The sequence below is a fragment of the Sinocyclocheilus anshuiensis genome, unplaced genomic scaffold, assembly GCF_001515605.1.
Source record: "Sinocyclocheilus anshuiensis isolate Anshui unplaced genomic scaffold, SAMN03320099.WGS_v1.1 scaffold419, whole genome shotgun sequence".
Classification (NCBI taxonomy): domain Eukaryota; kingdom Metazoa; phylum Chordata; class Actinopteri; order Cypriniformes; family Cyprinidae; genus Sinocyclocheilus; species Sinocyclocheilus anshuiensis.
The window spans coordinates 2,183,739-2,197,067 of record NW_015548228.1 but is presented as its reverse complement, the minus strand read 5'-3'; the positions used below and the strand labels follow the sequence as shown (position 1 = coordinate 2,197,067).

General features: G+C 37.7%; 2 protein-coding genes across 2 annotated transcripts in view; both read left to right on the top strand.

Moving 5' to 3' along the window:
- Window positions 1–2,115, top strand: part of LOC107654542 (GRB2-related adapter protein-like) — a 10,100-nt gene extending 7,985 nt beyond the window's left edge. The window contains exons 4-5 of the mRNA XM_016441663.1: window positions 822–990; window positions 1,432–2,115. Of these exons, the coding sequence (XP_016297149.1) occupies window positions 822–990; window positions 1,432–1,611 (349 nt within the window). The 3' untranslated portion in view covers window positions 1,612–2,115. The remainder of the gene's footprint in view (window positions 1–821; window positions 991–1,431) is intronic.
- Window positions 2,116–3,858: 1,743 nt separating this feature from the next.
- Window positions 3,859–11,696, top strand: LOC107654540 (uncharacterized). The gene is made up of 5 exons (XM_016441658.1): window positions 3,859–4,474; window positions 5,976–6,143; window positions 7,649–7,773; window positions 7,898–10,949; window positions 11,034–11,696. The coding sequence occupies exons 1-5, from the start codon at window positions 4,013–4,015 to the stop codon at window positions 11,430–11,432; spliced, it is 4,206 nt and encodes a 1,401-aa protein (XP_016297144.1). The 5' UTR covers window positions 3,859–4,012; the 3' UTR covers window positions 11,433–11,696.
- Window positions 11,697–13,329: the final 1,633 nt, after the last annotated feature.

Genomic DNA, 13,329 nt, shown 5'->3' with positions numbered 1-13,329 from the left:
TTCTGGAACAGTGTTGTAAATACAACTTAACCACTGATTTCTAGTCGTGTCCATTTTTGGAAGACCAAACAAAGTAGTTTCGCTTTCACAACGAAACACAGCGTCACACACGGCGGCCTAGAGTGAGCAGAGGCCCGGGGCTAGCGTGAGCAGAGGCGGCGGGCTTGATAATGGCGCGGCCGGCGGATTCGACGAAGGTGGCTTGCGGCAACCATATGTGACGACCCCGGGCTGGACTCCGCTTCGTCCACGGTGAAAGTCGATCCGTTGATCCACAGCGTGATGTTGATGTATTTCCTCAGCAACCAGCACGGATCAGCTCTAGGCATGACCTAGGAGATATCGTCCTTTTGGGAGGCCAAACAAAGTAGTTTCACTTTCACAACGAAACACAGCGCCTTCACGATATGGCGGCAGCAACAACAATACTACAGCGAGAATAAAAGCTACGCCTTCTTTCTTTGCGTGAACATTTGGGCGGCGTTATGCAAATCTTCCCACATCGTGACGTAGATATGTGGGGGCGTGTTAGAACGAGTCGTTTTAGGTAGGCGTGGCTGACTCTTAACTTTTATAAAGAATATCTCTTTGGATTTGAGACTTTAGTCTTTGCAACTTTACAGATCTTCTTTATGCACCAAGAGCTTGTAACACTTCAAAGAGAAAGGAAAAATTTAAATCACATCATATGACCCCTTTAAGAGTGACTTAAGCGTCCTGCTTTTTGGGGTCACTTTATGAAATCCTAGAGGGCTTATTCTGTAAATGCTCTGATATTCTGTAGTGCTGTGTGCTTCTGAATTTCTGTCTCCTCTGAACAGCTATGGGGATCATGTACAGCATTTCAAGGTGTTAAAGGACAGAGATGGCTATTACTTTGTTTGGGAACAGATCTTCCCTTCCTTAAATCAGCTTGTGGACTTCTACAAGACCAACAGCATAGCAAAGGAAAGGACTGTGTTTCTGAGGGATACAGACCATACACTAAAGGTAATTAACACGTACACATACAGCTGTACTTTTTGACAACAGCAATTAAAATTTCATACTTAAATGCTTTTTAAATGACTGCTGAATTGTAAATAGCATGTTTTTTTTTTCACCAAACAGCAAAAAGATTCTTGTTAAGATTCTTGTACTCAGGGGTGTCAGAAATGCTTACTTAGAGTAAACCATGTTCAGAAACCTTGTCAGGCTTTTCAAGCATACTTTCCATATAAATTAAACAATTACCTGATTGCCAATTTTCCAAATGACATGTAATCCACATCAGGAAAAACAACCTTATCAGTTATGAAACTACAAAAAATATCTCAGGTGTAATTGTAATGATGAGGCAGAAAAAATACTACGTCAAAATGGACCTAAATGTGGAAAATGTAAAGGCAGGCACAACAATAATGACCTTTGTCTGTTATTGTTTCCCATCAGAGGCCCCATCAAGCACATGCCCTGTTTGACTTCAATCCAGAGCACAACTGCCAGCTGCACTTCCTGCGGGGTGATGTCATAGACCTGCTGGACTGCTCTGATTCTCAGCGCTGGAAAGGTCGCTGCCGTGGCCGTGTGGGCTTTTTCCCCCCTGAGTACGTCCAGCCCATCTATCACTGACTCTGAAGGACAATAACAACACTGTGTGTACATATCAGTATTCGATTGTTAGCATCTATTATTGGTTTAATACAACTGGAATGATCAAGCTGAGTAAGTTTGAAAATGACTTCGCAAACAGACAGTAATGAACTTATTCAGCCACGGTTACTAAAGCAAAATCATGCTGTTGACACTAAAATGACACCTGTCAGCTTTTTAGGACAAATGCCCTAAACTATCAAGCACCATTAAAAATAAAAAAAAAATAAAAAGTCTCGGAGCATACTCTGGTGCATTAAAATGCAAAAAAGGAGATTTTGAATTGTATTAATACACTCTCTTCACTGCACTTTGCTTACAAATTTGGATATTAACTCAAAAACTTCTTTAATCAATTGCTATATTTATTGCACTTTTTTCTGTGTATACAGTATATTGTTCATAACTGTTGTTGTCTTATTTTCTTTTGATGATGTAAATGTTACCATCATGATGATTAAAAATATATGAATATTAAAACAATAGTGTGTACATGCCAATCATCTTCAGTTAGGGCGTAATATGGTTGGGTCAAGTCAGCAAATGACTAAAGTTGATACAAAATGATCAAGCTCATTCCAGAATATTTCATACCTCCATTATCTGACATTCTGATGTGTTGCAAAGTAAAACTGAATCCAAAAACTCTGAAGGGAGATTTTTCATCCATGGGTTTTATCCAGATTTTTAGAATATAGCTTATTTATTTATTTATGAGTAAATCTGTGGTTACGTTAATATTTTTTACAGCATAAATTACACACAGTCATACCTCAATTGTGTAAACTATTTTTTTGGCTGTTCTTTTAAAAATGGAAGTTAGTTGCTACATATGGACAACAATGTTGTCCAATTTGCCCGTTTTAGGAACTTTTAAGAAACATTACACAAAGTGTAAACACTAATTACTTTCTTGATAAATATGTTTTAATAGCTGTTTCATATCTACTTCGTTGATGTTTTCAACACTACAGGTTTTAGAACAGTGAGCAGTAAGCTCTGAAAAATGCTGTTTCTGAAACACCGCCAGGTCATTTTTAGCCAAAAGAAAACAAAATACTTGCTAACTAGCTAACGGATGCTAACTTGAGGTCATTTTTAAATATAAAGTTCAAATATTTTCATTTAACCAACTAGTTAGAATACATTTGATGGAAAAACAACGGATTTGATGATCAGAACATAGTCACTCTCAGAAAAAAAGGTACAAAAGCTGTCACTGGGGCTTTTCAAAAGGCACACCGTTGTACCTAAACAGTCCATATTGGTACCTTAAAGGTACATATAAGTACCTAAAGTGTACATATTAGTACCTAAAAGGTACAAAAGTGTACCTTTTGAAAAGGTACTGCCCCAGTGACAGCTTTTGTACCTTTTTTTCTGAGAGTGTACAGTAATTAAGTCATGTTCATTGAGGCGTTTTACCCCCAGATATTTTTTGTTTGAGAAAAAAAATATTGTCATTCTGAAATTATAATTAGCTAGATTTGTCTTAAATAACACATGCTCCCTATCTACAGGCCTACTGTTCTCATACCACTTATAACTGATTTTCTACAACACAATAAGCTTTAAAACACTTTTTTTTTCTTACTGCTGAAGATTAGATCATTTACTGTGAAATTTGTTTTCTTGCAGATACATCACCAGTGTAAGCTTCATGGTGAAAACTTCTACATCACTCTTGTCAACGTAGTCCATAGTAACAATAAAAATGTATTTTCCCCTCACTCTACCCTACCTATAGGCTAATACAAATTTACACGTCTACACTCTTAAAAATAAAGGTGCTTCAAAAGGTTCTTCAAGCGATGCTATAGAAGAACCATTTTTGGTTCCACAAAGAACCATTCAGTCAAAGGTTCTTTAAAGAACCATCTCTTTCTTACCTTTTTATAATCTGAAGAACCTTCTTTCACCACAAAGAACCCTTTGTGAAACAGAAAGGTTCTTCAGATGTTAAAGGTTCTTTATGGAACCATTTGGGCAAAAAGGTTCTTCTATGGCATCGTGAAGCACCTTTATTTTTAAGAGTGTAGCACGACATATCCTCTCCTTTTTTTCCTTCAAACTGACGTAAAAACGTTCCCACTACTAAATGGCGACTAGTAGACAATTGAGGTTGAATAACGCCATAAAGTGTGAGTTTCTCTCATTGGTTGACAGCGAGTCACATGACTAAGGTGTGCACGTTTACCTGCTCTTGCATCTGTGCGTGGACACACTCTTGACAGGATCAACTGATGAGCAGAAGCGAGTGAACCGGATCTTACACTGTACGCGTGTGCCTTTTTGTGTAGGTTAAATTAAAGTAGCCTAACTTGTCAATTATACGCAAATACATTTTAAATGCTGTTAAAAATACCGCCGAGTTCAAGTAATGGCACTTTCACAGGTTCAGTGTCTTGATGACAATCACATCAACTTGCGCACTAGCGAGTCCAAGCCGGAGTTCTTCTACAGCGAGGAGCAGAGACAGGCGCTGGAGACACTCATAGATGAGGGACGGGACGTTTATGAGGACTACATCAAAACACACAACATCCGCTGCTTTCTCTCGGACCTTGAACTTGAGAGGATCCTCAGCACTGTGGAGGTGTATAGCCCGGGTTCCCCTGATCCTACCGCTGAGCTGCTGCTGGGGGACAGTGATGGGGAGGAGATTTCCCTTCAGTACTGGCCTGACCGCTCAGACCGCTCCATCCCACAGCTGGACATCGGCTGGCCGGACCGGCCGTCCTACCGCGGAGTCACTCGAGCTCAAGTGTACACTCAGCCCCCTTATGAGGGGCAGTCACATATTAAAGAGGTCGTTAGAAAAATGATCTCCCAAGCACAAAAGGTAGGGGATGAATGTGCAGTGTTGGGAAGGTTACTTTGGAAATGTAATAGGTTACAGATTACAAGTTACCCTTTTAAGTAGTGTAACTATTCAGTTGGCCTACTTTATTAAATAATGTAACCGATTACATTTTATTACTTTTTGATTACTATTCTAAATTTCTAAGGAATGTTTTCAACTGTTGAGCATTTTCAAACATTTAAAGCAATCAGGGTTAACCTTATGCAACACCGAGTACAGTCAGACTTTCAAAATCCTTCAACTTGAATTATGATTAATCATTTAATTTCAAAGCACAGCCACCACAAAATCATACTTCAGCAGCACCTCTTTTTACTTTTACTGAGATCGTTCTGAGGTTAAATACAGAGTTAGAAAGAAGAAATAGCAAGTATTAACACAAGAAATATTCAGAAGTAGCCCCCTTTGTAATCATTAACATTTTCATAAGTAACTGTAATTTAATTACACATTTTTTCTCAGTAACTGTAACGGATTACAGTTACGTTTATTTTGCAATTAAATTGCGTAACCCTGTTGCATGTAACTAGCTACTCTCCAACACTGAATGTGATATATTATTATGATTTTATTATTTTGTTGTGACTCACCTCCAGTGAATAAGACACTGACCAAAGTCCAGTGTCGGGATCTACACGTGTTCTCAAGCTCAAAAAACAGTCGGAGCTCTGAGCTGTACACTTTCAGAAAAACGTACAAAAAAGTTGTCACTGTGGGGCAGTAACCTTTCAAAAGGTACATCTTTGTACTTTATTTACCCCTAAAGGACACATATTTATACCTTAAAGGTACATGTTAGTACTTTTTGAAAAGGTACCACCCCAGTGACAGCTTTTGTACCCTTTTTTTCTGAGAGTGTAGGGCTAGGCACTGCTGGCACTTTGGACTTTTAGAATTAGAAAGTAAAATTGTAAACCAATTCATATAGGCCCTATTTATAATTTTGAGATTATACATATAATTAAAATAAACTGACATTCTAATGAAAGTTTTCAGATCTTGAAAAATGTAAATTAAATGTCATGGGAAATTACCATGTGGACTTGACAAAAGATCAGATCTTCCTTCCACTGAGGCTCAAAATCCTTTTTTGATTTTTTTTTTTAATCCTGCTGGAGAACATGATCATCAGGTTTACACAAACTTCATGCAGCTTGAATACTGGTGCATTAAAGCAAAATAAACTTTCAAATTCCATGAATTGTTTGATTCATGCAAATTATTATGATGATAATATAATTTGTAAATGAAGAAAAAAAAAACACTTTTCGACCCAAAAGAGTATTTTTGAATAGTCCTCACAGTGTCCCGTGCACTTTTCCAGATCTGTTGTTCTAGTTACTTGGAATTAGTTTTTCAAGGATGACAGTTTTTTTTCTGTGTGCAGTTTTATTTACATGCATTATCATTATCAGTATGTTTTTGACAGATATGTTTGTACCAAGTTCTTGTGTTTTCATTAATACCCGTCCCTTTGCAGGTTATTGCAATTGTCATGGACTTGTTCACAGACATTGACATCTTCAAAGATCTCCTGGATGCAAGCTACAAACGGAAAGTTTCTGTGTACATTATGTTGGAGACCACCGGAGTGAAGCACTTCCTGAGAATGTGTGAGAAAGCAGGCATGCACACTGGACACCTCAAGGCATGCCACAATTAATACTTTAAACTCATTCGAGTTGCAATTTAAGATGATTTATTAATGAGTTATTAGCAGAAAAGAAACATCAGATTATTAAAAGCCTACATTTTAATGAACAGGAGCAACTTACTGAGAGATAACTTTTGGAACGTTCAGTACTCCGAATCAGAAAGTCTAATTTTCCAAACAGCCTGAGGCAACTGTGAGCACTTATGACTCTTGACACTTGTGTTTAGAGACAGAAACAGATTTCTGCTGATGATAGGTAGTTTTGCAAAACATTTTTGAAATGACATAGAAACTTTAACTGTATCCGTGATAGTAAGGGAACTGTTAGAAAGAAATTAAATGTATTTAGTGTTTATATACAACAGAAGACCTTTTTTTTTTACAAAAGTGCATTTACTATAATCTATTTAGATGTTCTGCTTTAGAAGTTTTTATGTAAATCACATGACCTGAATAGAGATAATAACTTCTGTGTATGACCTAAAGGCACCACAAAAACTTGGTGGATAGTAAACAGTTCTGTTCACTCACAAAAAGAAAATACAGTACTGATGTGTGAATAGTGATAAATACCGATGACCACAACAGGCTCAGTGTAATTTCAGATTACCATCAATGCACATATGTGACCCTGGAGCACAAAACCAGTCATAAGTAGCACGGGTATATTTGTAGCAATAGTCAAAAATACATTGTATGGGTCAAAATGATCAATTTTTCTTTTATGCCAAAAATCATTAGGATATTAAGTAAAGATCATGTTCCATGAAGATATTTTGTGAATTTCCTACCATAAATATATCATAGTAATATGCATTGCTAAGAACTTCATTTGGACAACTTTAAAGACGATTTTCTCAATATTTTGATTTTTTTTTGCACCCTCAGATTCCAGATATTAAAATAGTTGTATCTCGGCCAAATATTGTCCTATCCTAACAAACCATACATCAATGGAAAGCTTATTTATTCGACTTTCAGATGATGCATACATCTCAATTTCAATTGATTTTGTGGTCCAGGGTCACATATGTGTTAAAACATTACATATGTGACATATGATGTGTTTACTTTCTTATGTGATCATATACTAATAGACTTTTTGATGTAATCAAGTCACTCGCCTTTTGGTCAGGCTCACTGGCATAAACAGAGTGTGTCAGAATCAATGTCTTAAAAATAAAAAGCATTTGCAGACTCTAATAGGTCATCTGGGGGTTATAAATCCTGTCAGTCAACCCTTTTGGTACACATAAAACCCTGTTGATAAATTTCATTGGTCTCTCATTCCTCCAGGTAGTAAAAAAAAATAAATAAATATATATATATATATATATATATATATATATATTTAAACTTTTTTCATATATATATATATATATATATATATATATATATATTAATTGACGTTATATGCTGCTGAGAGAGAATTTCTTTTTGTTTTGAATGTTTTTTTCCATCCACACATCAACCAAACATGCTGAACATTTTTCCATCAGAACTTGAGAGTGCGCAGCATCAGAGGGGCAGAATTTTTCAGTCGATTCTCAAAGAGAGTGTGTGGAAGCCAAAGCCAGAAGTTCATGTTTATTGACGGAGACAAAGCAGTCTCAGGGTCATATAGGTAAGTCTGGGCAACCCAGTTTATCAAGATTAGACCTAACCTAATTTATGGTTCTAGTACATACATCAATAAATACATTAATTAAAGTAGTTATTACAAATCAAAATGTTTTCTTTACTTTCAGTTTCACATGGTCTGCCTCTAGACTGGACAGAAACCTCATCACGGTTCTCACTGGCCAAGCAGTCGACACATTTGACTCATTGTTTCAGGACATATACGTGATGTCTAATGGAGTGTGTCTGAGCAAGATTAATCTGAGCAGTGAGCCTGAACTTGAGTTCCTCCCTAAAGTGGTACCCACTCTACTCCCCTCCGCCACCACAGCACTCAAGCTCATTAACCCAAAATACACTCTTGTCTCCAACTGCGCTTTCACTACCAACAGACCTGCATCTGACCAGACAAGTGCCAAGAACAGCACTTCCAAGAATCAGACGGAAGTCATCAAACAAATGAAAGAGACACCAGTGGTGCCACCGGTTCACCCGGGACTGCTCAACCTGGAAAAGGCGAACATGATCAATTATGTGCCGACCTGGCCCGATCCTGACCCACCGAGTGATGTCATTGGTTTCATTAACATAAGAGACTCCAACAAGCCATTGCAAGCTCACCTAATGCGTTCAGAACTCTTTGAAGTGTCTCAAGCCATCCGATTCAAGGATCCTTTTCATGAGGCAAAGGAGTCTTTATCTCTGAGGGCTTGTCCTGGACCCATATCCCAAACTCCCTCTTCTCCTGAAGCTCCAGCTCAGAAACAAACATCAGGTGAAGCGCAGAAGAATTTTGATCAAAATCAACATCAAAGAAGCAGCCGGAGTGAGACTCTCATCTCGCCTTTGGACCCGGAAACAGTGCATGTGCTTGCCTGTAATAAAGTAAATAAAGAGGAGCTATGTGTGATGGGAAAAGAGCTGGACTCTATATCTTTGCAGAGCAAAAGCATTAATACAGAAAAAGACATTCCCAATACAATTTCATCTTTCGCTCAAGACGATGCAGATACAAAGCAAGCTCTGGATACTCTACAACCTCCGAAATGTCCTGCCCAAACCTCAGAGGATCTTGACTTGAAATCATCATCATCAGCGATGTCCAACAAAAGTCACCATGACTCATTTGCCCTCATAGACACTCCTTCTGTTAAGCAAAGCCAAGATGACCAAGTCATAAATGATGTTGCCACTCAAGGCCACAGCGATACAAATCCAGACACAAACCAAAATGGCTGGAAAGGTACACAGACGTCTAACTTTGGCTCCAGCATCTCTTCATTGTCTGATGAATACTATGAGTGTTTTAGCCCTGTGGCTGACTTTAGGACTGTAGGAGATGTCTTTGTGCCTGAAAATGCACCAGAATCTTTGCATAATTCAATCAAAAACAGTGACAAAGAGCAGGAAGTTCCTTGTTCAAATTCATCCCCAGCTCAAGACAGTACAGATTTGGATAATAAACAGATCTTGTTTATTCCAAAACTTTTAAAAACATCTTGCAGTATTGCTTTCAATTACTTTTCTGCAGACTTCAAAACAACAACTGCAACTTCCAAAACCACCTTTGCCCAAAAAAGAGATGAAGGTACCATAATTAATGATAGTAAACTATTAGACAGTGAAACCTGCTGTTTCTCACAGATTCCTAATGGTTGCTTCAGATTATCTGTATCTGATTATCTTATCTTCAGATTATCAACTTCAGAGGAATACTTTGAGTGCAGTGGTACAGTGGGCTTGCAGTCCGAGATTGATGGTATTGATCATAAAGTGAAACCAAGCTCACTGGAGACATTAAGCTCGAATGAACAACTACAAGTACTGAAGCCTGCCCTGGAAATTGAGAAACTATCTGAGCTGAGCAGCCAGAACACAAAAGAAAATGATAAACCTAAAATGCATTTTGGACAGGAGCAGCCCGAATTTCAACAAATACTAGATAAGGCAGCTGACCTGGCAGTTTTAAAGTCTGAAGATAATACCCAAACTCGACTGGATGAGAAAGTTCACAGACAAGTACAAGAGACTGAAGTTACGTCAGAGCCAGTGGTAGAAAGCAAATCGATGAGTAACATTTCTCAAGAACATGAGATAAGTGCATCTCTGAAGGTTTTAGAGATACAGTCAAAGGAAGAGCCTGTAGAGGTCGCTAAGAAAGTTGAAAAAACGCCAATGCAAGACTTACAACTTGAGGTAAGTTCAGATTTAGCCTGTGAGCAACCTGAAAAAGAGCCACTACAGGACATACAACTTGATGCAGATCTGGATTTATTATGTGAGGAAAAGTCTGTACTGTTAGCTGAGAAAGATTCAAACCCACAACCGCAGGACTTAGAGTCTCAAGTAAGTCAAGATGTAAAGTGTGAAGGACAATCTGTAAAGTTAGCTGAAAAAACTGCAAAACCACCACTGCAGGACTTACAACCTGAGGTAAGTCTAGATTTGATATGTAAGGGACAGTCTGTCCAGTTATCTGAGACTACTACTAAACCGCCACTACATGACTCTCAGTCTGGGGAAAATCCAGATTTAATGCTCAAACCTTCAGAAGTGAATGCTACCCCACAGTTGGCAACAGACAATGAATTTAGGAGCTCAATACTGCAAGATAAAGCAGATGTAACTCTTGTAATTCCAGAGAAGACCAAGATAACAAAGTCTATAGAGTTCCCTAAGAACGAGGAACTGCAAAACCCATTGGCTGATTTAGATTCTGGATCAAATCATCCACTCAACCTAAAATCTGAAGAGCATGTGAATGAGCATTTAAAACTGCTGGATGATGAGGTCAGTCCAGCCGTGTTAAAGAGGAAATCTGAGGAGCACAATCTTCAAGAGAAAGTACCAAAACAGTTTGAAACCATTGAGCTGCTGATATTAGAGGATTCAGACTCCCAGGAGACAGAGCTGAACAATTCTGAACCCATAGGACCAAGAGCTGCACTGAGAAAAGAAACAAAAACGAGCAAAACTGAGCCTATAGAACCAAAGACTATAAATGATAGAAAATCTAAAGAGAATAAGCTTGATCATGATGTTTACAGTAGACATAGAAAGCAAACATGTCACCCGACAGCTCTGATTGATGAGAAACCAGAAGGGGAACATATTTGTACAAATCAGATGAACAAGAACCTGCCAGAGGCAAAACCCAAGCTGGACTGTCTGGTTAGGAAGGTAAGAATTTCTTACTGTACTACCAAGAACACAAAACTGGATTAAGAAAAATATCATTAACTAATGTTCTGTTCTTCTTCCTAGCAACCACATCAAGCATCATACAGAATTCCTATTCAAGCGAGAGGAGGGTTAACTAAGTTACCCATCAGCAAAGCAGACACTAGCAGTCGTTCATTTGGGCTTCGAGCTCCTAAAGCTGGCATGCATAGACACCCATTTGGAAAACCACTGGGGCAGAATAAGCCTTGCATTACATCATCTCCAACTCCTGAAAAATTGTCCCCAGGAGGAGTTGCTTCAGTTAGGTCAACACAAAGACCCCCATGCACAGTCCCTGCACCAAACGGTCCCACCTCTCCCTTAAAACTGCCACAGGTCCAGCTGATTGCACCTAAGATCGGGCAGTCAGACCAGCCAAACGTTTCCAGGAAACGTTCTGCATCCTTAACAAAGTATAGTTGCTCTTCTCCTGGAAAGTAAAGAAGCAGGCGACTAAAGGGTCTCCACCAAACAAGTAGAATAAGGCATCAGATTGTTGTATACTAATTTCATGAATGCAATGATGTGCAATAGAAAACAAAGGCCACTGGGTTATTTTAGTATTTTTACTGAACTTTTATTGAACCACGTGAGTTGATCTCACATAAAACTATGCTTTATTTGTTCTATTTAGCCAGCAGAAAGTTAATACAGGATTAACATAGGATTTTCCCAATACACATAAGTTTTTCTAACTTATGAATTTCAGGCACAGACTTTTAGATAAAGCTTTATGATTGTCCTTAAAGCTATAAATATGTAAATCATTAAATTTTCTATTCAGCTCGATGTAAATGATCAGTTATTGGTCTTATTAAATCATCACAGTTCACCATTTGCATAACACAGCTTGTAAAATTCCATTTATTGAATTATTAAAATAGACCTTCCAGGACAGAGTTCACTTGATTACAGCTGGATTTTTTCTTTCTTTTTTTTATGATATAAAGATGTTTTACCATTGTGTCTACTTGTCGGAGCAGCTTCAAACAGAATTTAACTTTATCACACACCACACCTTCTTTTTAAGTTATTTTGAAGTGGCTTGGGACTGTGTTCGATCTGGTGGTGTCATTAGCCAATCATATTCGTCATGATGTCATAATGTGATCCTAGAATTATTAATCACATATTATTTGCAGGTCAAGGGAAAAACACTTGTGTCCAGTACTGAGTGCCCATTTGTATAGATGGCAGAATTCCAATCGCATACTATAAATGTAATGAATTATTATTATTATTATTATTTCCTATTTCTGATGGTGTTCTAGGGCCAGTCGCATAAACTTAGACAGTTAAGACAATGTCTTAAGAACTGGTGTGACCAACTGTTTGCCAAATTTGTTTAATTTTTCGAGTCCGTGTTAGACCAATTTAAGTTTTATGTACACAACTAGATTATTATAAAAAATGTGATGACTAACTTGCAAGACTAGTCTAAGCATTTGATCTAACTAGCCTCTGAACTAAACAAGCAACGGTAACACTTTACTTGAAGGGGTGTGCATAAGACACAAAAACTTGGTGGATAGTAAACAGTTCTGTTCACTCACAAAAAGAAAATACAGTACTGATGTGTGAATAGTGATAAATACCGATGACCACAACAGGCTCAGTGTAATTTCAGATTACCATCAATGCACATATGTGACCCTGGAGCACAAAACCAGTCATAAGTAGCACGGGTATATTTGTAGCAATAGTCAAAAATACATTGTATGGGTCAAAATGATCAATTTTTCTTTTATGCCAAAAATCATTAGGATATTAAGTAAAGATCATGTTCCATGAAGATATTTTGTGAATTTCCTACCATAAATATATCATAGTAATATGCATTGCTAAGAACTTCATTTGGACAACTTTAAAGACGATTTTCTCAATATTTTGATTTTTTTTTTGCACCCTCAGATTCCAGATATTAAAATAGTTGTATCTCGGCCAAATATTGTCCTATCCTAACAAACCATACATCAATGGAAAGCTTATTTATTCGACTTTCAGATGATGCATACATCTCAATTTCAATTGATTTTGTGGTCCAGGGTCACATATGTGTTAAAACATTACATATGTGACATATGATGTGTTTACTTTCTTATGTGATCATATACTAATAGACTTTTTGATGTAATCAAGTCACTCGCCTTTTGGTCAGGCTCACTGGCATAAACAGAGTGTGTCAGAATCAATGTCTTAAAAATAAAAAGCATTTGCAGACTCTAATAGGTCATCTGGGGGTTATAAATCCTGTCAGTCAACCCTTTTGGTACACATAAAACCCTGTTGATAAATTTCATTGGTCTCTCATTCCTCCAGGTAGTAAAAAAAAATAAAT

What these genes read in the sequence shown, in the direction of transcription:
- LOC107654540 (XM_016441658.1), top strand. Translation starts at nt 4,013, where the DNA reads ATGGCACTTTCACAGGTTCAGTGTCTTGATGACAATCACATCAACTTG. An exon ending in GCAGTCTCAGGGTCATATAG is followed by an intron (nt 7,774 to 7,897) that starts GTAAGTCTGGGC and finishes CTTTACTTTCAG; the next exon opens with TTTCACATGGTCTGCCTCTA. An exon ending in TGGACTGTCTGGTTAGGAAG is followed by an intron (nt 10,950 to 11,033) that starts GTAAGAATTTCT and finishes TCTTCTTCCTAG; the next exon opens with CAACCACATCAAGCATCATA.